This window comes from Python bivittatus, unplaced genomic scaffold, assembly GCF_059951505.1.
Source record: "Python bivittatus isolate LINGU-HERP-01145 unplaced genomic scaffold, Pbiv_v1 ctg000080_np1212, whole genome shotgun sequence".
NCBI lineage: Eukaryota > Metazoa > Chordata > Lepidosauria > Squamata > Pythonidae > Python > Python bivittatus.
The window spans coordinates 57,519,607-57,543,334 of record NW_028277035.1 but is presented as its reverse complement, the minus strand read 5'-3'; the positions used below and the strand labels follow the sequence as shown (position 1 = coordinate 57,543,334).

General features: G+C 38.0%; 1 protein-coding gene across 1 annotated transcript in view; it reads left to right on the top strand.

Moving 5' to 3' along the window:
• The window catches only part of FGD3 (FYVE, RhoGEF and PH domain containing 3), a 109,134-nt gene extending 87,972 nt beyond the window's left edge, over nt 1-21,162 (top strand). The window contains exons 11-19 of the mRNA XM_088134177.1: nt 531-623; nt 829-908; nt 1,884-1,914; nt 2,939-3,040; nt 4,174-4,239; nt 7,699-7,821; nt 13,044-13,196; nt 18,973-19,113; nt 20,382-21,162. Coding sequence (XP_087990303.1) covers nt 531-623; nt 829-908; nt 1,884-1,914; nt 2,939-3,040; nt 4,174-4,239; nt 7,699-7,821; nt 13,044-13,196; nt 18,973-19,113; nt 20,382-20,606 — 1,014 coding nt within the window. The 3' untranslated portion in view covers nt 20,607-21,162. The remainder of the gene's footprint in view (nt 1-530; nt 624-828; nt 909-1,883; nt 1,915-2,938; nt 3,041-4,173; nt 4,240-7,698; nt 7,822-13,043; nt 13,197-18,972; nt 19,114-20,381) is intronic.
• The last annotated feature ends 2,566 nt before the right edge of the window (nt 21,163-23,728 follow it).

Here is a 23,728-nt window from a genome sequence, read left to right as displayed (position 1 = left end):
AAGACAGTGTTGGCACAGTTATCTGCTGCTACATCAATGATGCTTTCAAACAAATTCTTCTCTTTTAAGAATCTACCTGGGGATACTTTTAAGAGAGCAGTTTGGTGTAGTGTTGCAGTTTGGACCACATGCATGTCCCCATTCAACCATGGTGCTCACTGGGTGACTCTGGACTGATCACTCTCTCTGGCAGGGCTGTTGTTATTATCAAAATAAACTGGGGAAACCCATGTATGTGGCCTTGAAGTCCCAGAGAAAAGTGGAACATAAACACAATAAATACACAATGAAATAATAACTAAGTACCTGTGCAGACATGCCCTAAAGGGAATGTGCACAAAGTATTTGGGGTGGTAAAGAAAGACAAGATCCAGGGAAGAGAATGTATATCCCCAAAAGTACACAGTGAAGTATATCTGCGAAGAAGTATATTATATCTATTTAGCATAACTATGTTTTATGATGCAGGGAAAGCTATGTTATCTTCAGCATAACTATATAACAAAGACTTTTTTTTTTGTTATTTGCAGTTTAACAGCATGGTGTTATACTGTGTTCCAAAACTGAGACTGATAGGCCAGAAATTCAGTGTTCGTGAAAAGATTGATATTGCAGGACTGCAGGTTTGTATCTGATTCTTTTAGTTTTATTTTCTTATATATGTATTTCAAGACTTGTTTAAAATAGAATAATGTAGTTACTATTTTATTTTTGGCAATGAATTCATTTTTGAAACAAATTTCTCCTATTGAGAGGATACATGGATTTGTCTGATAGTGATTAGAATTAAATACTAAAAAATGCCAAAATACCAATTTGGTTTTCTAGGTCCAGGAAATTGTCAAGCAAAATGTGGCTCATACTTTTTCTATAACAGGAAAAAAAAGATCCTTGGAACTACAAGCCAGGTACTGATTTTTTTTAATCCTAAATATATTTATTTATTTATTTATTTATTTTGAACAGGACCTTTCCCATCATAAAATTCTGGTATAATGTTTAGGAAATATTAAAAGGAAAATTGTTGATGAGTTTCATTTATATTTGCTTAGACAATTAGCTGTCATAATCTTATGTTCAATCGCAGCAAAGAATGATTGCTGTTCACTTATAAGAAACATGGAGAATAGGATTGAGCCAAGATTAAATCCTTCTTACTGAGAATATGTAGCTCCTGGGGAAACCCCACTACAAGGAAAAGAAATGTTTGGAGCATCAACTCTCAGGGATATGGCTCTGCCTTCCATCTTTCATTTCCATTCATGAGAGAGGAAGGGGAAGAAAGCACTGGAGAACTTGCTTTGCCCACCTCTTACTTTTCCTATTGGAAAGCCCCAAGAAGATGCTTCAAAGGAGCTCTTTGAAATAGTGGGTCCCTTGAGCCTTTTTTGTTCCTCTTTTGCAATTTCAACAAGACACACAAAGCAACTAGGTGCTTCCAAATGCTTCTGCCTTGAAGGCATGCCTCCCATGGAGCCAGTTTTGTCTGGCTCATTAGAAAAGATGAAGAGTAGTAGAAACCTGAGGAGGCGACAGTATAGTGTGCACAGAGCACTCTCAGGTGGAGGCTACCTGGAGGGTAGCATTATTTCCAAGTGAAAAAGCACAGTGTGACAGAAAGCCTCTGGAATTCTTCATTTCATGGTCTTCCAGAGCCTTGAAACAGAGGCACAAGAGGAAGAATACAGTGAGACTTCAGACTAACTGGCTGGAATGGAATAGCATGGTGTGAAAGGCTGGACAACAGACCCAGAGGTTTTGTTCCCTAGCTTACCCCATTTCAAATATTAAAACAATTCTATATATTAAAATCTTTCTATCTGATTATCAAAGTATTGAAATTACAAAAAGGAAGGCAAACACCCTTTGTTCTCATTTTATAGGACAGAAGAAGAAAAGAAAGATTGGATTCAGGTAATATCTATTTATTTTTTCAAGGTTTTCCCTCATTTGAATGGGCCATGTTTCATTTCAAAGTAAATCTTTTTGAGCAAGTTAAGTTTTGTATAGACTATTCCTTCCTGACATGCTTAAGGCAGAACTTGGATTTTCCCCTTCCTAGTCCAGTGCCTTAACCACTAGACCAAACTGGCTCTCTACTCTGTGTGTGCATGATGTGAGGTAGATAGATAATACTATATTATAATATTTAAAGAACTTTAACAAAAAGCCACAAAAGAACTATGTGGATTTCTGGAAATATCTTTATAGCTTATAGGATAATGTAATGGAATCCTGAAAGCCTGGCAAAGCAGTTATCCCAGTCAACTTATACCTAGTGTAATTAAGATGGAGTTTCTCCCTTCCTCATGCTCCCCCCTCCTCTGAGCTGAGGTGTCTGTTTCATAATGGTACTTTTTCTTCCTTCACTTTATTGGAATCTGCTGGACATTTCATCACAGTTTACATCCACACTCTGGAAGTTTGGAATAGGTCAAAAACTGTTGAGGGTTTTTTGTTTGTTTGTTTTTCAGAACAGGCAAGATGCATCCACAATACCTGGTTTTGGTTAAAACTCATGGAATTGTATTTTGCACTAACTGCATTTTTCTCCATTGGCAGCCTGGTATATACTCTATTTCAGTAGTACAACTTAACATTTTAGAATAGAAACAAGTACTTTCTGAGTTACAATCTCATCTGTGTCCTCCTTCAAGATCCATTATCTGTCTGATTCTTCCCACTAAACAATTCAGATAGAGGTAGAGTTCTTGTATACAATTAGCAAAAAGTTCTTAACCCCTCACTATCTATAAGACACTCTGTTTTCTGAATAATTTTTATCTGTAATTCTTAGTCTTGAAAGGATAAAATTGTTAAGCAGTTGACATCTGCCAACAGTGATAATTTAAGGAAAATATTGTATGTTTTGTTTTTGGTATAAGACTGGTGAAAATTGTGATTACTTACTGATTACTTTTCTTTGAAACTACCACAGGTCATTCAAGCAACAATTGAAAAACATAAACAAAATAGTGAAACATTTAGGGCTTTTAATAACTCTTTTTCTCAAGAAGATGAGCATTTCCCAGATTCATCCGTAAGTAATCCAAGCATTTAAAACATATTATATTATATGGCAGATACGTAATGTCACACAGTTAACAGTATTGACTGAAGAGTTTGGTTACAATACCCATTCAGATATGTTCACTGGGGTCTTTTGACAGGCCAGGATTTCACCTGCAGGGTAGATGTGGAAATAAAAGGCTAAAATGTAAAATGTAAGACATTAATTAAAGTTTGTTTAATTAATTAATTAAATTTGGCAGCTGCCTGATTCCAAGTGACTCTAGACAGCCTACACTTTAAAAAGGAAAGCACAATAAAATAAGAAAAAATGTACATCCATGAAAAAATATACATCACACATCAAAGAAAAACTACTAGGGGCTCAACAAACACTCCACCCCAAGGCCTGGAAAAACTGCTAAGTTTTCAAAGACTTTTGAAATATCATCAGTGGAGAGCCATACAGATCACTGGCAAGATGCTGTTCCAAGTTGTTCTAAGTTATTGTTAATATATACCTTAAAAGTTTGTGAGCCCTTTTGAATTTTCAATATTTCTGCATAAATGTGACCTAAAATGTGATATGTTCTCCCCAAAAGTCCTAAAACTAGATGAAGAAAACCCAGTTAAACAAAGGTGTCAAAAACATTATATTTGTTCATTTATTTAGTTGCAGTTATTGCTGTCCAAGGGAGGAACACCAGTTACTGAAAGCAAAGGTTCACATACTTTTGCCACACCCAGATATGTAGCTTTGCATAATTTTCCTCAATAAACAAACATGAAAAGCCATAAAAATCTATAGAAGTTAAAATGCCTTTCATGTATTTTTATATTGATCATTCATACAAATTTTAGGTATCCTCAAATACCTTTCTACCATACTGTTACTTGGTCCTAATAGTGCCAATTGATCATTCTAGATCAACTGCAAATGCCAGGATAATACCAGAAAGTATGATGTTGTGCTGACACAGTAATTATGATCTTTCTCAGTGGGCAACACAAGTGATTGTTGGACTGAGCTGTGAAGGATTATTTTTATTTAGGATATTTAGTATATTTTTATTTAGAATTATCTTTCTATTAATTTCTTGAAACCTTTGGATCTAATTTCACGACTGATTTTGTTTTGGCTTGTTTTTGGCTTTCTCTTATCAGATAGTGAGCACCAGTTCCATGGAATCTATGCCAGGAACAGACAGTAGCAGCAGCACATCTGCAGGGGTAAGCAGTTGTGAAATTGATGCCTCATTAAAGCAGGTGTCAGAATGCTTTGTTTGATGGGGCTGTATGCGCCCGCGTGTGTGCGTACATGCACACACGTGCTTGTGGGGAGAAAGAAACTGGTTTAGACAAGTCATGCACTGGTCTATATTTTCTCCTTTCATTTTACTTACTAAAGTATTTTTTGCCATTAGTAAAGGTTATGCTTTACCTTTTCTAATACAAAGCTTTAACATATATCTGATTTATGAAACCTATAAGCCCTAATTTGCTGTACTTTCTTTAAATACCATTTGCTGCAGGTGCAAGCAGGCCTTGTAAACCATAGCAATATGCATGCGATATTGCAGAGACCTTAAGGACTGCTTCAGATATTCACTTGCTCAGATACCAGACTGTACTTCTCACATGAAAATCCCCATTTAGCTCTAGGCTAAACTGTTCTGCCTAATTCAGCTGTACCAGACTTCCTTATAATTAGGGCTGCCATCTGATAATAGAAATTGTTGCTAGTTAATCAGTTGTGTTTCCGCCTAGTAACTGATCGGTTTATTAAGTCTGTGTACATCTGCATATGAATAAGCAGTGCTTCTGGAAAAGAAAAATGCATCCTTCCCTTATATTTGCGCATGACTGTTGTAGCAGGTGCCACCAGAGAAGAGAAGAGGCGTTTCCTTGGAGAAAGAGGAATGTCCATCCTATAGTCAGGGCTGGCTGAAGATGCTGTGCTGCCTGGGGTGAAGATACCTTAATTTAGAATGATATTTTCAGCCTTTGTGGTATAGCAGCACTGCTATGTCATGAAAGTAGTCTCTGGAGCCACTTCATCCCCAGTGCTCTGACCACCCCTTCCTCAGAGAGAAAGGCATAAGATGATTTATGCTCCAGACAGCTTCCCCTCCCCAGCTGAGCAGAAACAAGTATAGGGCAATACCAGCAGAGGGCCAATCTGAGATACTCTCAATAGCTTACCAACAACCCCATATATAGGAAACCTGACTTTGATCATTCTTTTAATAAAAATATACATTTCACTGTTCTATGGCATACACACCCCTCCAAATCACTGAAAAGAAAAGAAGAAACATAACTGATACATTTATTTAACCATAGTGGACAAAGAATGTCATACAGACAGAATATTTAAGAATCATCAGCTAGTCATCAGCCTTCTGGATCTACTACAATATTATCAATGTTCCTCTTCATAATGTCACTTGTGTGACTTTTTTAATAACAATTGTGTTATTTGAGTAGACTGCTTATATCATTTGTTTTTAATAGAAAATAAAATAATCCTTCTGTTGAAATTAGTGCTCTTTAAAATGCACAGTAAGGGTATGATGTTAAATTGAAACTGGTCATATTTCCACGTGTTGATGTGAATATAATAATTCTCCTTTATCTTGTGCTTGATAAGAGATAATTAGCCAGTAGTAGTGAATTCTGCCACTTGGTGGGGATGATAGTTAGCAGACTAGAAGCTGTCTTCTTCATACTGTTCAGCATGCTAAAGAAACACTTTGCACATTGAGATATGACCACAATTAGTTTGGAAAACTAAAGCGCTAAAGTTCAGAGAAAAAAATAGATGGGACTACATATGTTAGTAAATGATCCTCAATAGTTTTTTTTTGTTTTTTGTTTTTTTTAATTCCAAAGCAATAGAGGTTGTTGTTATTGCTGCTGGTGGTGGCTTTAAATTTGCAGGCTGGCCCTGCCACAGGGGAAATTGCCCTGTATTCCCTAAAGTTATTGTGCTGGATTTGTTAACTCATATCTAAAATGAAAACTCCCAATAAGTGCAAAAGCCTGAAACAGTTTATAGAGTCAGATATATGAGAATTAAATACATTTTCCTGTAATCTCAAAAGCCATTTGGAATTATTTTTATTTTTTTGACTTTGTAAGCTTTGTTGAAGACAAGAGACAAGGGGATTCAAAGTGGGTAATGACATGACATCAACCAGGACAAGAAACAAGTTTAATTTCATTTAAGCATATATGTAATTAACATTTATTTAAATCCAATTTAATTATTATTCCTCATGTATTTAATAATTTTTAATTTCTTTCCCATTAGAAGTTACAATTTAGTGGCAACCTTTAGTGGCAGGCCATATCCAAGGAGTGGTTTGAGTTTGTACTCAGCATTAAAATCTGCTACTCTTGCAAGGAGAAAAAACGTGGGGATGACCTCTCCACTTAGACCAATGTCCAAAACTGTCCCTGATGGGATGGCATGTGTATTTTTCTCTTGTCCCCTCCCCCCACCCAGCAGATATCCTCCAGGCAGGCACGTTTCCTAGGTTAAAAGGACTAATTTTGGCTCGCTCTAGTCAGTTCTACGCCTGATATTATTCAAATTAGAGATTCAAAGATGGCACCATTTGAAACTGAAATTCAGTATTTAAGGGCAAACCAATTCAGTAAACTTGGAGACTCAAGATTCAATTTGAAAAAAAAGATGTCTCCATAGACTATCAGTGGGAAGCATTGAAACCTCTGCAGTTTCTCTGCAATGCATTTTGAAAACATTTTATCTGTATCTTTTTAAAGGTAGAGGTAGTAGGGATGAGGAAGGTAATATAGCAGCAGCTTTCAAACAGCCTGGGGAATCAGGGACCAGCCCATCAATTAAGTTAAGGAGCTCAGGGAGGGAACTAGCTGAGCGGTAGGGGGACAGTACACCAGCAAGCATCCGAGTTCATCCCTGGATTTCAGATCAGGATGTTTGTAGAAGAACACACTCGGTCATGATCAGATTCTCACAGAATACTACTACCACCTCTTCCTCTGCCCTGGAGTTGAGGTTGATGTACAACCAAAATCCCAGCTAGGCTGATTGCCCAGCCAAGTCATGTTGATACATGCCAGGTCTGCCTGCCCCTTCAGCATCAGGTCACTGCTCATTGTCCATGGATCAGAGATTTTCAAAATCTTTATTAACACAACAAGCTTTAACTCAGGAAAAAAATATTTATGGTGATGGATGCTGTGGGATACTAAAGGTTCACAGGAACCTTTGTGCTTCTTCTATATCGTTTATAAAGAAGTGACACATCAGTTGAAGGTGCTAAAGGAGGCTCCCCATATTTTCTGCATCATTTTTTTCTTTGGCTAGTCCAGCAGGGCATAGTTTTTGAAAGAGGAGGTAAATAATATATTAGGAAGGGTAGAGAGGCCATCAACATTTTAATAGACTGTATAGAAAATCTGTAATTGTTACTAAGTGGTGTTTTAGAAACTTCAGACTTTAATATAGCCACCTTCTGTTTTAAAAGTTTGATCAGACTAACAGAGCTTGGGTCAGGATAATCTTAATGCATCTTCACCCTTTGTATGTTTTAAATATGTACCTTACTGATATTAGTATCTCTTTTTAAAATAATATGATAGACTTTGAGCTGCAATTTACTGAATTGTAATGACCTTTCTAAATTTCATTTTTCATTCCAGCCTGAGTGCTGTAGAAAATCTTCAAAATCAAAGAGAGACAAAGAGAAACAAGCTTGCAAAAGTTGCAGTGAAAGCTTTAACTCCATTACAAAAAGAAGACACCACTGCAAACAGTGTGGGGCAGTGAGTATTAGAGTAAAAAAACCCATTATTTCAGTTTATTTTGATAATGCATAGCGTGCGCAGTATAAAAATAAAACAATACGTTTCATGACATTCTTTTGGAATAGGTGGTATTTTCTCTTCAAAATTCTGCTAAGAAAATATTTTATCTTGTTAAATATTACTCTCATCTATTACTAATATTATATGTTAACTTTCAGTAATTTTTTTTGCAGGGCATAGCTACATAAATAGATTGAGGAGGGGCTCAATAGATAGGCATGTGCTCTCACCCATCGAAAGAAAATGTGACAGTAAAGAGCTGCACTTACATCTCCTATCTGCCCAACTCTTCTTTTGGAATTCACACATCTTAAATGCACTTATCTAGCAGCAAATTGAAATCAGTGGCACTTTCATTCATTCCTTGAAATGAACAGAGTTTTAATTTCCCCTGTAGCTATATCATTTGTTCACAATTTACATTTTTTAAAATATGAATCCAACCATTATGCTTTTCCACTTAAAGATATACATGGTTTAACTCATCAGTGGCATTGAATTCATCCTTATTTTGGACAATGTTGTTGTCCAACATTTTGGACAATGTGGTTAAATTACTTATGTGCTTCGTTTTTTCTTCTAATTAAGGTTAGTTTCCTGAAACAAAAACGTTTAAAGATGTACTTACACTTGTTAGTTCCATTAACTTATTTTTCTTTATTTGGTATAATTTTTAGTACACCGTAAATCAGTAGAATACCATGGCTTTGGGGTTGGCTGTGCAACTTGTTTAATGTGTGTGAAGATTGCATCTATGTCTGGTGACAGGGGGAATGTTGTTATGGTTTCCCTGTGCAAAGGGAAACATAACAAACATGAATGCAAAAGCTACAGGAGGATTAATTTGTTAAGTGCACCTGGGATGGTGTTTGGCAGAATTCTGACTGAGAGAGTAAGAAAGGTGACAGTGAGAAAAAGTTGGGAAGTACACTGTGACCTCTGCCATGAAAGGGGCGTACAGATCAGGTTTTTGCTCTCTAGCAGAGCAAAATCATCTTGCAAAATGTATGAATGTGAGAAAGAAAGTTGATTGTATGTTTGTTGATTTAGAGAAACCATATGATAAAGTAAATAGGCTTGGATTGTGGGATATTTTGCCCAGATATGGAGTAGTAGTTTGTTTGCTGAATACAGTAAGAGCAGTATGATAGAACTAATATATACATAAGAATAAATGGAATACTTAGCAAATGGCTCAACATTTGCAGGGAGCAATACATATGTGTGTCCCCTTCTTTGTTTAATGCATGGATATATGTATAAAGAATACTTATGGTGACAGTAAAGATATGTTGTTGGGTATGTGAATGTACGTGTACTTTTCTATGCAGATAGTGCTATGTTGCTGCTTGAGAACTGGAGTGATTTACAGCAAATGTTAAATTGTACAAGGAACAAGGAGTGGGGTTTGGAAAATGAATTATGAAAGATGAAGGTGGTGTGTTTCACATGGATTTTGGTCTCAGCATTTGTAAATTATACATAAATGACAAAAAACTAAAGCTAAAAGATGAAATTATATACCTTGATAGAGTATTTACTAAAATGGCAAAATTGATAGAGAAATGTTTTAAGATGTACAGGTAGTCTTCGACTTATTGCTCATTGGAAGGATTGATACTGAACCTCAAGCTCAGATACTTTGGTCACCTAATGCGAAGAAAGGACTCTTTGGAAAAGACCCTGATGCTGGGAAAGATTGAAGGCAAAAGGAGAAGAGCACGGCAGAGGATGAGATGGTTAGATAGCATCACTGAAGCCATGAGCATGAAACTGAGCCAACTCAGGGAGGCAGTGAAGGACAGGAAGGCCTGGCACAATATGGTTCATGGGGTCACGAAGAGTCGGACACGACTTAACAACTGAATAACAACAAAGGGACCAGAAAATTTGTAGTTAAGCAGTGCAGTCATTAAGTGAGGCATCATGACAGCACCCAATTTTACAACCTTTTTTGCTGCAGTCATTAGGCGAATCACCTGCAGTTGTTAAGCGAGACATCATGTGACCTTGCAACCTTCCCTGCTGGCTTCCCCATTGACTTCGCTTGTCAGAAGCCGGCTGGAAAGGTCACCAATGGTGATCATGTGACCACAGGACACTGCAACCATCATAAATGCACAACAGTTGCCAAGCACCCAAATCATGATCATGTGATTGTGGGGATGCTGTGACATTCTTAAACGTGAGGACCAGTTGCAAGTAACTTTTTTCAGTACTGTTGTAACTTCAAACAGTTGCTAAACGAATGGTCATAAGTTAAGGACTACCTGATGTCCAAATGCTGGTAGAAAGGTAGTGGTCTGTGGTCTGATGTGAGAAATGAATGTTTGTCCAAAGAAGTGAAAACGGCTGCATATAAGAGTGTGCTTTTGCCCACTTTGTTATATGAAAATGACAGTGTATCAGGAGAAACGTTAAAGTAGACTGAAGTGGTTAAGGTGTAGGACTAGGACTGCAGAGACCCAGGTTCCATTCCATTCTTAGCTCTGGAAACTCACTAGATGAGTTTGGGACAGTCATTCTCTCTAATACCAAGACCTACCTCACAGGTTGCATCTTTGTGTAAGTTCTCTTTAGCTATCACAGGAAAGGCAGAATATAAACCTAACTAATGAATAAATATGTGAGAACACTGACTTTTTAACATTTAACATTTTTATTTAATTTTACAGTTCTGTTAGTCACATTCAGTGATACTGTGGTTGTCTTGGTCTAGAGTAGCAACATTTCAGAATCACCAGCCTCCATATGTTGCTGAACTGTAACTCCCAGTTTGGCCAGGCTCACTGGGATTGCTGAAAGTTCAGCAATATGAGAAAGGTGACTGATTCTACACCCTCCCCTAGGCTTTTGGGCACAGTAGGTCATTTCCATCACTTGCAGTCCAATTGTTTTAATTGCAGAGGCCGGATATTGGAATCCAGAACTTCCTTGTTTCCCCAGAATAGATACCTTTCAGCTATATCATGCAGGGTACTTACAAGCAGATTAAAACAGGGAGAGCCAGTGGATGAGAAAGGATAGAAGGATGGTGGGTCTCATTAGACTTATGAACTATCTCTTTGGGAAGAGGATTCAAGAGTGAGCTGATTCATGTGATCTTTTTTTAGATGTAAATCACTTAAGAACGTCTTTGTTTATCTTCTGTACCAGAGGACTACTGTACTGTCTATCCCTTGAATTACATCCAGTGAGCTACTTCATTGGCCTGTAGCTGGTTAATGACATCTTGCACTTCTGACAGAAAGTTCACAATGACTGCTAAAGCTGACATCTGATTTCTTTGATATACCTATAGATGGTATACGTACAAAGAAAGTTTTATTTTAAAGTGTAAGCTACTGATACACTGCAACTTTTGTGCTGAAATCATATTTGGACATCTCAGTCTCTTCCTGTCACTTGTTTCAAAAGATTAATTCCTTGCTGGATATTACTAATAAGAGAAAATATTTAGAAAGATTTCTCTTTCCTCCTTTAAATATGGAATAGTCTTTAAGGATTAAATAAGATACAGTGAGATGCCATCAATGTCTAGTATATTTAATGCATTATACACTTTTAAATTATTGAAATATTTTCCCACAAATAATGCAATCTTCTCTTGAATGTTGCATATATATCCTAACTTCAAACACATACAAAGTTTATATACTAATTTTAATCTGTAATTTTACCAAGTATTATATTTTGGGTCCAATTTCAAAGTTGTATCCTGGATATGAAAGACTAATACTTTCAATTAAAGGGGGGGGTTGTTTGTTCTGTTTTGCATGAGGGGCTATTAAACATTTTATGGATTATTGAGGTTTCAGTCACCAATACCCTATAGCATCAGAAGGTATGGTTCAATAAATTGTAACAATAGAGCTAGAAACTGACTACAAAAATATCAATCTGAGGTACTTCCTGTTCCATGTTATACTTTTTGTTTTATTTGATATTTGTAAGAATTGTAAAAAAGAAGAACTTGCTAGTTAACCACCAGGTAGTAGATGTAGATATTTTTGTGTGCAGTTTGTCTCATTGTTCCCACTTTTTCATTTGTTTGTTTCTTCTTATAAAATAAGTTGTTATTGGCAACTGCTATATTGGTCCTGAAAATGTTCAGTAAATAATAATGATGCCTTTGATAGGTCAAGTTCAGTTTGGAAATATTGGGGCTCCTCATGTCTTTTCTCTGTGTGTCCTGCCCCAGTGTGAGCAGGCAGGCAGGACACACAGGAAACTTGAGTTTTGAGTAGTTTACCTTGATTTGCAAGCGCTTACAGGTAATGGCTGACAGAGCACAGGTGGGTGCATGTGCATGCATGCACCAGCACCATTTACAAAGAGGAAGAGTCTGAGAGAGTCCAAAGTAGAATTAGCATGTGGAAGCATAGTCCAGAAATAGAAATTGCTCAGGTGTCACTGAAGGGTCCGGGGTGAAATTGTTGAGCTTCAAGCAGCACATGGGATTCAGAGACTCAAGAGCATGGATCCAAGGTTGAAGCAGTTGTTCCCAACAGATAGCCAACTGCCAATTATGGCCTAATTAAGACCACTGTCTTTGTTTTTCAAGAAGCTGAGCAGAGCACCTCTGCTCAGCCCTCTGAAGTTTGCGGTAGTTCTCAGGCTGGGTGGCTACTGGGAGTTCCATCATGTGACTTGTCCCATGCTGCTCCTGATGGTTGCTGGTGGAGTCAGCCTCAGGGGCTTGGTTGTTCCCCAATTCCTGAGGCTAACATTCATTCAGAGTAGGTTCCTCAGCACTGGAGACCATGACAGTCTGAGATACTGAAATGAAGATATTGCAAAGTGTATATCATATTTTAGGAAGCACCAATCAATACCTTTCATAAATGGTCTCTTTAAAATTTATATTTCAATGAGCTTCCATAAAACCTTTTAAAAATATCAGAAATAGCCAAAAAGCTCTGTAAAACACTGAATAAAAAAGAAAATCTATATATGTGCCTTGCTTTTATAGAAGGTTTGAGAAAATAACATAGAGCATTGTTATTCCTTAACGTTTTTCAAGTAGATGAAGCAGGTGGGAGGTAACTATATCTTGGATATTGGTACTGAAAATCTTACAGTGTTACAATGCAGTTTAATTGTTTTTAGGAACAGAAATCAACGCTGTTCTATCATAAGGGGACTTTTTCCAAATACTGTGTTGTTGTTTTTTAATCCAGGTTATCTGTGCCAAATGTTCTGAATTTAAAACACTTGCTGATAATAGCCGCCAAAACCGGGTATGCAAAGATTGCTTTCAACTGCTGTCAGCAAACCTGTGCATCTCAGGGAATGAAGGTGCAGGAGAACAAAGGAAAAAAATCACCATGGAGGTATATTTATCATGTTTAATCGACTATAAACGGTTGGTTGCCTCAGCAAAAGCAGTTTTCATTGTTTTCTTTTTTCTGGTTTTATTTTTTATTAATTGGGTAAAATAAACAACAAAAAAGCAAAATAAAGAAAAGGGGAAAGAATATGTATACATGCATAAAATAAAATACTGGACCAAAGGTTGAAATGAAAATATGGTTATAAAAATATTTTTTAAAAGTTTTTTAAAAGGCAAAACAGAAAAAAGAAAAAAAATAGGAAAAAGCTTTCTAGTAGCCCTTCTCTTTCTCTCCCCCCCCCCCCCCCAGCTTCTAATTGCTACCAATAGAAGAGAATATACGTAGCTCAGGGCTGAACTGTAGAGTCCTTGGTGTTCTCTGAGCTTGGTTGTTTTCTTGCAGATGTTTTCTTACCTGACTAGGTAACATCTTCAGTGCTAGAAGGGAGTGGGGTTTGCTCTCTGTTTTTATAAAGTAGCTTGCCCTGTCATTGTTGGTGGGGGAGGGTTTTTTGTTTTTGTTTTTGGTAGTTCCTAGATTAGGTTGTTGTTTACTGCTTGATTGTTTGTCTGGTGTTAATCCCTGCTTATCTGGGTGTTGGTTGCTGGTGAGGAGCTGTTCTGGTCTTTTTGCTTTCTTTTTATTGTCTCTTTTCAATAGTATGTAAATGTTGTTTATCTCTATGTGCCTGTTGATGTCTGACTTGTCTGAATGCACTCTGCTAGTCTTCTGCCTGTCTGTCCTACTGTTACAGTCCTTACACTGTATGTTGTAAATGACTTCTGTTTTTTCTTCTTGGGCTACTGGGTCTTTTGGTTTACTTAAGATGTTTTGGAAGGTTCTAGTTGGTTTGTGTGCTACTGAGATGCCATGTGGTTGTAATAGTCTGTTGGTTGTTTTTGAGATGTTTCTGGTGTATAGCAGTGTTATCCTTTTTGTAGCTTGTGTTGATTGTTCTGTAGTGGGTTGAGTGGTCAGGCACTTTTTGATAAAATTGCATAGGTATCCATTTTGTTGGAAGTTGTTGTATAAGTGGTCTGTTTCCTTTTTCTGCTGTTCTGGGCTGCTGCAGTGCATTTGTGCTCATCTGAATAATGTTCTTACACAGCTCCTCTTGTGGAGGCTGGATTGTTACTTTGGTAATGGAGCATTTAGTTAGTGTGGGTTGTTTTTCAAAAGATTTGTATTTCTAATTTGCTGTCATTTCTTCTGCTGATGTGGATATCCAAGAAGGGTAGTGCGTTGTTGTTTTCTTCTTCCGTTGTGAATTTTATTCCTTTGAAGATGTTGTTGATTGTTTCATGTGTCTTCTCTAGTTGTTCCTTTTTTCTTATGACAAAGGTGTAGTCTACATACCGGATCCATACTTTTGGTTGTATGCGTGGAAGTGTTATAGTTTCTAGACCCTGCATTACAATCTCTGCTCTGAGTCCTGAGAGTGGTAATCCCATGGGTGTTCCTCTGATTTGTTGGTATATTTGTCTATCAAACTGAAAATAGGTAGTGAGGCAGAGGTTGATGAGGTCCATCATTCTGGGTATTTTGATCTTAGTGTATTTGGTTAGGTGTGTTGTCTAGTACTGCTGCTATGGATTCTTTTGCTAGTTCTGGGTCTATGGATGTAAAGAGTTGCTGTGACATTGAATGAAACCATAATTTCATCTTCATCTATTTTTAGGTCTTTGATTTTCTGGAGGCACTGTGGTGGGGAGTTGATAGAATATTCACTCCCCTCTGTGAGATGTCCAAGCTTTTTTGTGAGTTCTTTCACTGTGTTGTATGTTGGGGTCCCTGGTAATAATACAATTGGATGGGGAGGTATAGTGGGCTTGTGTATTTTTGAACATACAACATAGTGAAAGAGAATTTGAACCTGGTCATCTGTGCCTCAAGTGAAAACTCAGGGTTGACGGCACCATTGTTTAATCAAGGAGACTCAGACCAAACTCACTCTGCCAGATCTTCCTGTATAGGCAGAAACTCTTAAAGACAGGTAATCCCTATGCCATGAAGGACTTTATAGGTGGTCATCAGTATTTTGAATTGCACCCAAAAGCTAACTGGCAACTGATGCTGGTCACAGAACAGTGGTGTCACATGAAATAATGTGGCATGCCCATTACGGTTCATGTTGCCCATTCTGGACAAGCTGAAGCTTCCAGGGCAGTTCCATGTATAGTGCACTGCAATAGTCCATTTGTGAGGTGACTAGAGCGTGAGTGACCATCTGAAAATCCTCTCGATCCAGGAACAGGTGCATCTGATGCATTAGATGGACCTGTGGGCAGGAGCTGTAAGTCCAAGATAACATCCAGATTGCACACCAGTCTCGAATGGGGACAAGCTACCCTGTCCAAGGCGTTCCAGAGTCAGAGAGCTCTAATACATATACTGATGGTGCTGGATCCTGAACCAATGCATGACCTCACCTAGCAGTTTCATGTAGATGTGAACAGAAGGAGCAAAATCATCAAGCCCTGTGGCACAAATGAGAGGGCGGGGGCTCAGCCCCCTGTCAATACTGACTGGAACTGACCACAAAGAAACAAAAACCACTTTAGTAAGTGACCTAGTACCATGCCCCCCCACTCCCAATCCTCTCAGCTAGTCCAGAAATATATTTATTTATTTGTCAAATTTATATAGTCACCCATCTCACAAAAACAGGTGACTCTGAGTGGCGTACAACAAAGCTAAAACAGATGATGTTACCTAGCCAGGTAATGAAACGTTTGCAAGAAAACAACCAAGCTCAGACAACCCCAAGGACTCCACAGTTCAACCCTGAGCTACACATCTTCTCTTCTAAAGTTAAAACAGTTAATAAATACCTAAAACAATAACATTATTATTATTAAAAGCATTAAAACCAAGTTGTTTTTATGCTTTTAATAAATATGCTTTGTTAAACTTTGTTAAAACTCTTGTCAAGTTAACTCTGAGTAAGTTAAGAAAACAGTGGTGGGCAAAGGGATGTTAATAATAATGGAGCCACCCCACAAATATTCTGAGCAACAGTATTAAAAGCCACTGAGAGATCAAGGAACACTAGGATGGATGCATCACCCCATCCCAACTCCACCAAAGGTCATCAACAAGCATGATTAATGCTGATTTAGTACTGAACCCTGGCCTGAAACCCAACTGAGATGAGTCCAGATAATTATTGAATGAAATAAATCTGTTTTCTCCAGGATCCTCCAGATCTGTTGCCTGGCCACCTTCCCTAAAACGGGAAAGTTGAAGGTTGAAATTGTCCATGATCGTTGTTGGATCCAGTGATGGCTTCTTGAGGGGGCACACCACTGCCTCCTTCAGTGCTGAAGGAATCATCCCCTTTCTCAAGGAAGTCAACATCATTGCAATGACAGCTACCTCCCAGACAACCTTCAGAACACGGGAGGGACCTGAATCTAATAAATAGGTGGCTGAGTTCACAGTCTGAAGGACCCTGTCCATTTCATCAGAACTTACAGATTCAAACTCATTCCAGATCAGCCCACAAAACTCTACCCCAGGCACTCCACTAGACTTGCCTAATTGGAGTCTTAAATTACAGCCAGTTGGAGTCTAACTCTGAAGAAATCTGAGTGACTTTTATCAGTCAGAGAGCTTGAATATTCTTCACAGCAGCCAATTAGATGTTTCTGTAGCTCATTCCTCCCAGCAAGGAACAAGTCACCTTAAAAAGGTCCACCAGGCAGCTATCATCAGAGAAATAATAGTACTTCACCACCTTATTGCCATTGATTTAATCCTGAATATAGGCTCTTACTCATGTTCAAGCAGACTCACTCCTTTGTCTTCCTCCAGTGGTGCTTCACGTACCTCTTCTAATGATTCATCTCCCAGAGCTCCTCAGAGGACCAAAGTGCACCCAGGGAGAGGTTGCATAGTGTCAGCCTCACTAGATAGTCCAGACCAGGAAATCAACTCCACAGGAAGACTAAAACTACTTATATTGAGATTGGCCATAAGAAGAAAATCTTGCAAGACTGATTGTGCTGTACCTCCTCTTCCTTCTTATACTTTAGTGAATTATGGAGGTGCTGCTGCTAGATGTCATTACAGATGAACATTATAAATGTTCTGTACTTTTCAGACCCTCTTGCCTACGTAACCACTCCTGCATATTTCCATCGAGATCATCTTCCTTGCTCTCTACACCTTGTAGCAATGAAGGGCTCAATAATCCATCCATTCCTAGTTGTGACTAAGGTTTTGGCCATGCAGCCCACCAGATCCTCAGGGAAAACCTCAAGCTCCCTCTGGAACCTGATAGGGTGCTTAAGTCACCTGTGGTGGCCCAATCTAATAGGCCCTATCTCCCTACCAAGTGAAGTTACACCAGCAAGCCAAGGCAATCAGAGAGAGATCTGACCATTGCAACAGACTAATGGCAATATCATGTACCACCAGATCACATCACCACTGCCACAAGAAAAAACCAGGGACAAAGTGCAACCACTGGTATATGTCCAGTCTTCAGTGACTTGGGACAGGTCCATGGTGGCCATGAACTCCTGAGTTGCCCCAGACTTGACATCACCTGGTGGCAAATTGAAATCCGCAAGGACTTACAGCCTCAGGGTCTTCAGAGCCAGCCCAGCAACAGGTTTGGCAGGGTGGGTGATGCAACAGCAGCAATCTCAGTTGTTCCCTAAAACCCAACTGTTTCATAGCTCTTTGGGGATTATGTAGCCACTTCTTCCTTCTCAGCTGCATATTATGAAGGATGACTTCCACTTTTGGAAACCCTTACTCCAGTGAGATTGGTGATAGAGGGCTTGATGGCTCTGTCATTTCAGTTTCAACTCACAAAATTCTTTTGCCTTAAGAGTTTTCCAAAGAGGTGCTCCTTCAGCCAATTTTAAATTTATGCACATGTCAGAAGCAGAATCTCTGTCTGGAGTCTAAGGTTTATATTGGAATTGACAAAATGGGAGCATGAAGGATTCCACGTTGCATCTTTCAGGGCAGGGGGGGAGGGGTAGCGCATAGGTTTTACTGCTTTCTTCTCTTCATTTAAGGTTTGGAGCACCATCAACTTGTTAAGGCTTTGACTCGTGTCTGAAGAGACAAGAACTTGTTCTTTTTGTTCAAGCCTGATTAGTGCCATGGCAATTTTTTGTAGTAATCATGGTGGTGCTTGATTGGTTAAATGCAACTGGGAATTAGACTTGTGTTATCTTTTTGCCATAGCTGTGATTGTTCACAAATTAATGAAACTATTATAATGTATGACACAGATAAAAGTTTGATAAGAATGTTGCTATTTTGTTTTGTGACTTGATTCTATCCAGGAACAGACTTGTTTAGCAGAAAGTTCCACTGAATATAGCTAGTTTTGTTTTCAAGTACGTATATATAGGAATGTGTATTTCTAAGTCAGTGTGGAAAAATAAACCCATTTCCCATGACAATTGGGAATTTTCATTTATCCCTCCAGCAGTGCTACACTCCATTCACAACTTCCTCATGGATTTTCAATCTGCCCCAAGCTATTTTAAGCCTGAAAATACTTCTCACGTGCTGATTGTTATTCTCAATTTCGATTGTGGAAGTGAAATGTTGAGTTTGCAGATATAATCTAATTTAGATATGTAAAATTGTCTAAACTTCTGCATATTTAAAGATTGATTTATTGGTAAATCATTCTTCTGTGCACATTTGCGATGTATGAACCAATACTTGAATATGAAAGTGTTAAAGTATGTAATGAATTGTAAATGCCTCCAGCCTGAGAATATAAATATATATTTATTATTTTTAACAGAAGCAAAGCATGTTGGGGGCAGAAAGCAGTCTCTTCAGTAGCCACCTCCTGTTCCTTGAGAAAGGAAAGACTTGGTGTAAAGTGTCGGTCACCATTCCTAAGACAGAACCTCTCGTCTTATATCTCCAAGGAGAAAACCAGGTAAATACCTTAGACTATTACAGCTACTGAAAAATAAGTTAGACTGGTCATTCTCAAGCTCTCGGCTAAAATGTACTAGTCCACTATTAGGAAACTGCTGGCACGCTGAGGTATGCACCGGATATATTTACGTGTTGGAAGGCTGCCTGTTTGTCTCTGCATGATCTACTACCCTGAATTTCCCCTCTTCCAACTGTCCTTCTTTGTTAGTCCTACCTGTATTTGTGTCCAGTATGATCAGTGCCTTCTGCTGTGTGTTATCTGCCCTCAGAGAAGGTGGCCAGTTGTGCCTTGTACATTCTGCCTCTTTGACTTCCTTCCTTTCTGGAAGGTAAGAGATGCCTTGAGCAGAGACTCACGCAGAAACATGGGGTAGGCCAGATCCTCCTGAGGGTACAGTAGATCTGTCCTGTAGTTTTCAGAAATCCATTGTGCCTCCAGCTTTAATTCAGACAAAAAGTGTCAAAGGCTAGGGAATCCTGTGTAGAAGCATTTGGCTTGGTTGCTTTCAGCCACAAAATATCCTTACTGCATTTAGCAAATGTCCTCAATTTCTTCTTTAATATCTTCTTATTTTCTCCACAAAGGGATATGATAATTATTTGTTTGCCTTAGTCACAAGAAAAGTATTTTTTTTCCAGATGAATACTTCAGAGGATTTTTTTTAATCTTGAAAATCATTTATCCTCTCCAAGATTAAGAAAAAAAAATGACAAGGCATTATAAGACAGTGTGACTTAAAATCTTCATTGGATTTGTAAAGTTCAGTATTAGATCCATGCAATTGTAGAAGTGCTGAGAATGTGCTTTGATCATGCATGAAAGTAGATTTCCTCAGCTCAGGCATACTTAAAAACTAAATTACATTTGTCAGAAATGCATGGGATTTATATAGCAGTAGAAGCTATCTTTAGATCATTCTCTGGTGTCTACACTAGAATGATAAAGAAGAGCAATATGTTGATTCACAAAAAATGCAGAAAAAAATGCTTTCTTTTCCCAGCAAATCAGACAGTTATGGGTGGAAAGCCAACTCACCAGTCTTAGGTACTTTGTGGGAATAGCAGTACCTTGCTTTTCTGTGTCCCAGTTTTGGCTGAACCCAACTTGTGCATCCATTCTTGCAAAATCTTTTCATTTCTTCAAGTGTGAAAACCTATTCACAAATGGCTTCTTTTTCAAATTATTGACCCTGTTCAGCTGTTACATGCCTGTGCTCAACCTGTTTCTAATCTTGGCACCTTCCTTTATTTCTGCTTTGCATGTAGGATGGACGCATTCCACGCAGTATACCTCTGCTGGGATATGAGGTTGACTTCCCGCATTCTGGTGAGAAGTTTGAATCAAAATGCGTATTCAAACTTTGCCAGTCCCAGCAGACTATATATTTCAGTGCTGAGGATGAAGACCTGCAAATGAGATGGATGGATATTCTCACCAAAGCCGCTAAAGGGGATATTCCTGATCCGAGTGAGGAAACCAGCAATCCCTAATGTTGTTTCATGTGGTCTTAATCATAATGGATAGGGGGAAAGCCACCTGAACTCAATATTCATGGCACTTTGAAAACCTACATGGCTTTATATTTCAGTATGTCTATATAGAAACTGCAATCATTTCTTTCCCCCCCTCTCTTTTTATTATACATTCATCACATTTAGTACCAGTGGTCCAACATCTATGTTTTAGCTTGTATAAATTGATGTAGTTGTTCTGAGTGTTTATATTGATATTAATGGTGAAAGGAGGAATAGGGGGGAAAGCATTAATTCTATCTAAGATAATTAGGAAGGCAATGGTTTCCTGTTCCCCTTTACTCTTTATTTTTATTCCTTTCAATTGCCGTTTCAGTGAAGGGTGTGTATAGTCTGTTACAGATGTGCTGCCTCTAAGTAAAATGTTGTACAAGGGCTTGTGGCTGGCCACTAATGTGCTATTATTCTCTGTTTTCTCTTGGATCTTTTTTAATGGTCTCTTCTCTGCTGTATGATCAAATGTAAAGGGGTCGTTTCTTTTGTTAACACTGACTTTTCTTGAAAGGATTTTTTTCCACAAGACTGTTTTTAAAGCCATTGCAGAAGGCATCTTGAAAGCTAAAATATCAAGCATTTCTATATATTTATATATAAATATTTTTCCATTTTTTCTCTTTTTTTAAAACTTTTACACACACTTTTCTTATTTCTTTATATCACCTCCTTTTTTAATGTATGCAAGCAAATGTTTTATACTGCAATTTGGGATGTTACTCATCAATGAACATTTTTAGTACACCCAGTAAGGTAAACAATTAACTTTTTTGAGTAATAAGGATTTATTTATATAATTTGTAAATATCATATATTAAGCATCTTTTTTAAAAAAATGTGTTCACGTTACACTTGTATAAATTGAATTTGCTTCCTATTTCTTTTTGTTGGCAAAAGTATTTATGTATGCAAATAAAACCCCATGTCACTTATTCTTGTCCCAACTACTCAAAATACAGGAAGATTTGAGCAAAACTTGAGAATCTTTTGGTGCCTTAATGTTTTTCTGTGGGGAGATGAAGATGGTAGATGATGATGATTATCAAAATGGAAGAGAAGTCCCACACAGGATGAACTGAAATGTCTTTTTACAGTATTATCCATTTTAATAGTGCTTGCACTACAATTTTCATGTGTTTCCTATCTCAAAATGACAGAAAACTCTATTGCATATAAAGAGGTTCCAGTGGATTATGGGTAGAACAAGAGTCTGTAGGCCACTCAGCTCCAATGGTTACAACCATCTCTTACTATTAAAAGCCAAGGCTACAGAATGTGCAAGTAGCCTTCTGTTGCAACAGGTTGTACAATGGAAGATAGAATCTGATTGACTGCTGGACACAGGTATTACTACCTAAAACAATAGCTGAAGAGTAACCATTAATTTCTTTCTACAAAACCAGCAAAATGAAAGAAAAGGAAGAATGTAGGATTACAGGAAACCACAGAGTAACATAACAGAGGAGCTGATGTACTGCAGACTGCTGCTGGAATTGATATTTTCAGTATTAATATAGAACATAATCTTTAATAATTAATTCAGTATTAATATCAGTATTCAGATATTTTCTGCCCCAGTCTTCCTCAGGCTGGTATATTGTGGAACACATACCACTCTAGGGTTGGCCTAGTTATCAGTGGAATAATATACTGTATGTGGGGCTAACCTTGAAAAGTATCTGGACATTGCAGACAAAATATGCAGCTAGGCTGCTAAATGGTGCAAGGTAAAAAGGTATGATACCTGCACTGGTTGCCAGTTGATCACTGGGCGCAATTTAAGCACAATTTAATGTTAAAGGGCACAGTACTGACCTTTAAAGTTCTAATCCACTTACGGCTAACTATGTAAGGGTTCATCTCTCCTGTTACAAATTTGTGCAATTATTAATATTTGCAGGATTATCTGTGCACAAACAAAACCCTAACTAACATTCCCCATAACCCACGTTAAAAACATTAAGCAACAAACTAGATAGTCACCGACAAGTTCATAGTCACCCACACATTCTCATTCTTAGCTAAAGGCCCTTTGGAAAAATAATAGCATTAAGTACCTTCCAAAATGACAGAAGAATAGGGGGCAAGCATACTCTGGGGCTCATTGTGTTCCTCACTGTGGGGGCTACAGCAGAAGACCTCTCCGGCTAATGCTCTTTCTACTCATGTGGTGAGACTCACTGCAGATCTCCTTTCAGTGTCTGGACTGAAAGTCCTTGAGGCCTTCTGGCACCCACTATATAGGGACTTAAAGGTAATTACCAGCACTTTGAACTGGGTCTTAAAACCTAATGGTAATCAATGCATCAACTTCAAAATGGTTATGACACTACATTTGCAGATTTTCTATCCCACCCATCCTTCCCCAGAAGGGTCTGCATCACCTTTGGAAATCTGTAGATGCAATAAGGGCAGAGACATTCTACCACCTTTTATTGTCACCAAATAATTAAATTATGAGAATTTACTAGTGGCTAGCCGTATTCACTGTGGGTTTTATGCCCTCATTGCTCAAGGCATCTTATCACTTGCTACATCTCCTGAGACTTCTCAGAAAAATAGAAAGACGCCAGTAAAGGAGATGGCAATTTTGTTAATCCTAATTACTGAGACAGGTAGTTGATAATAACCATTGTTACTATGGAAAAGATAAGCAGCTTTACTGAAATCCTATTTCAGTGCATTTACAAGAGTGCCTATGCTCCTTGATAGTGGCACAGAAATCCTTTTATTAGATTAATAATCATTCTTCTTGCAGTATCCAAAAACTGTAACATGGTAATGGGAGAAAGGGGTAATGGGAGAAATCAATTTAGAGATTATCAGACCAACTTTCTGTGAAGTTACATTCTTATTTCTCCAAGACTGAAGAATGCTTTCAGTTATTAGCATCTAGTATCCATTAAACCACAGCAATTCTTTCTGCTCTCTTCTATTCCTACATGGGAACTTTGCATTCATAATAGGATTGGTTCTTCATGCCAGAGAAATCCATGAAAGAAACTTATTTGATATCTTTAACTGGTAGCAAGCAGTCTTTCACAAAACATTTAACAGCTCTGTACGTACTTTAGGCTGAAATGGTG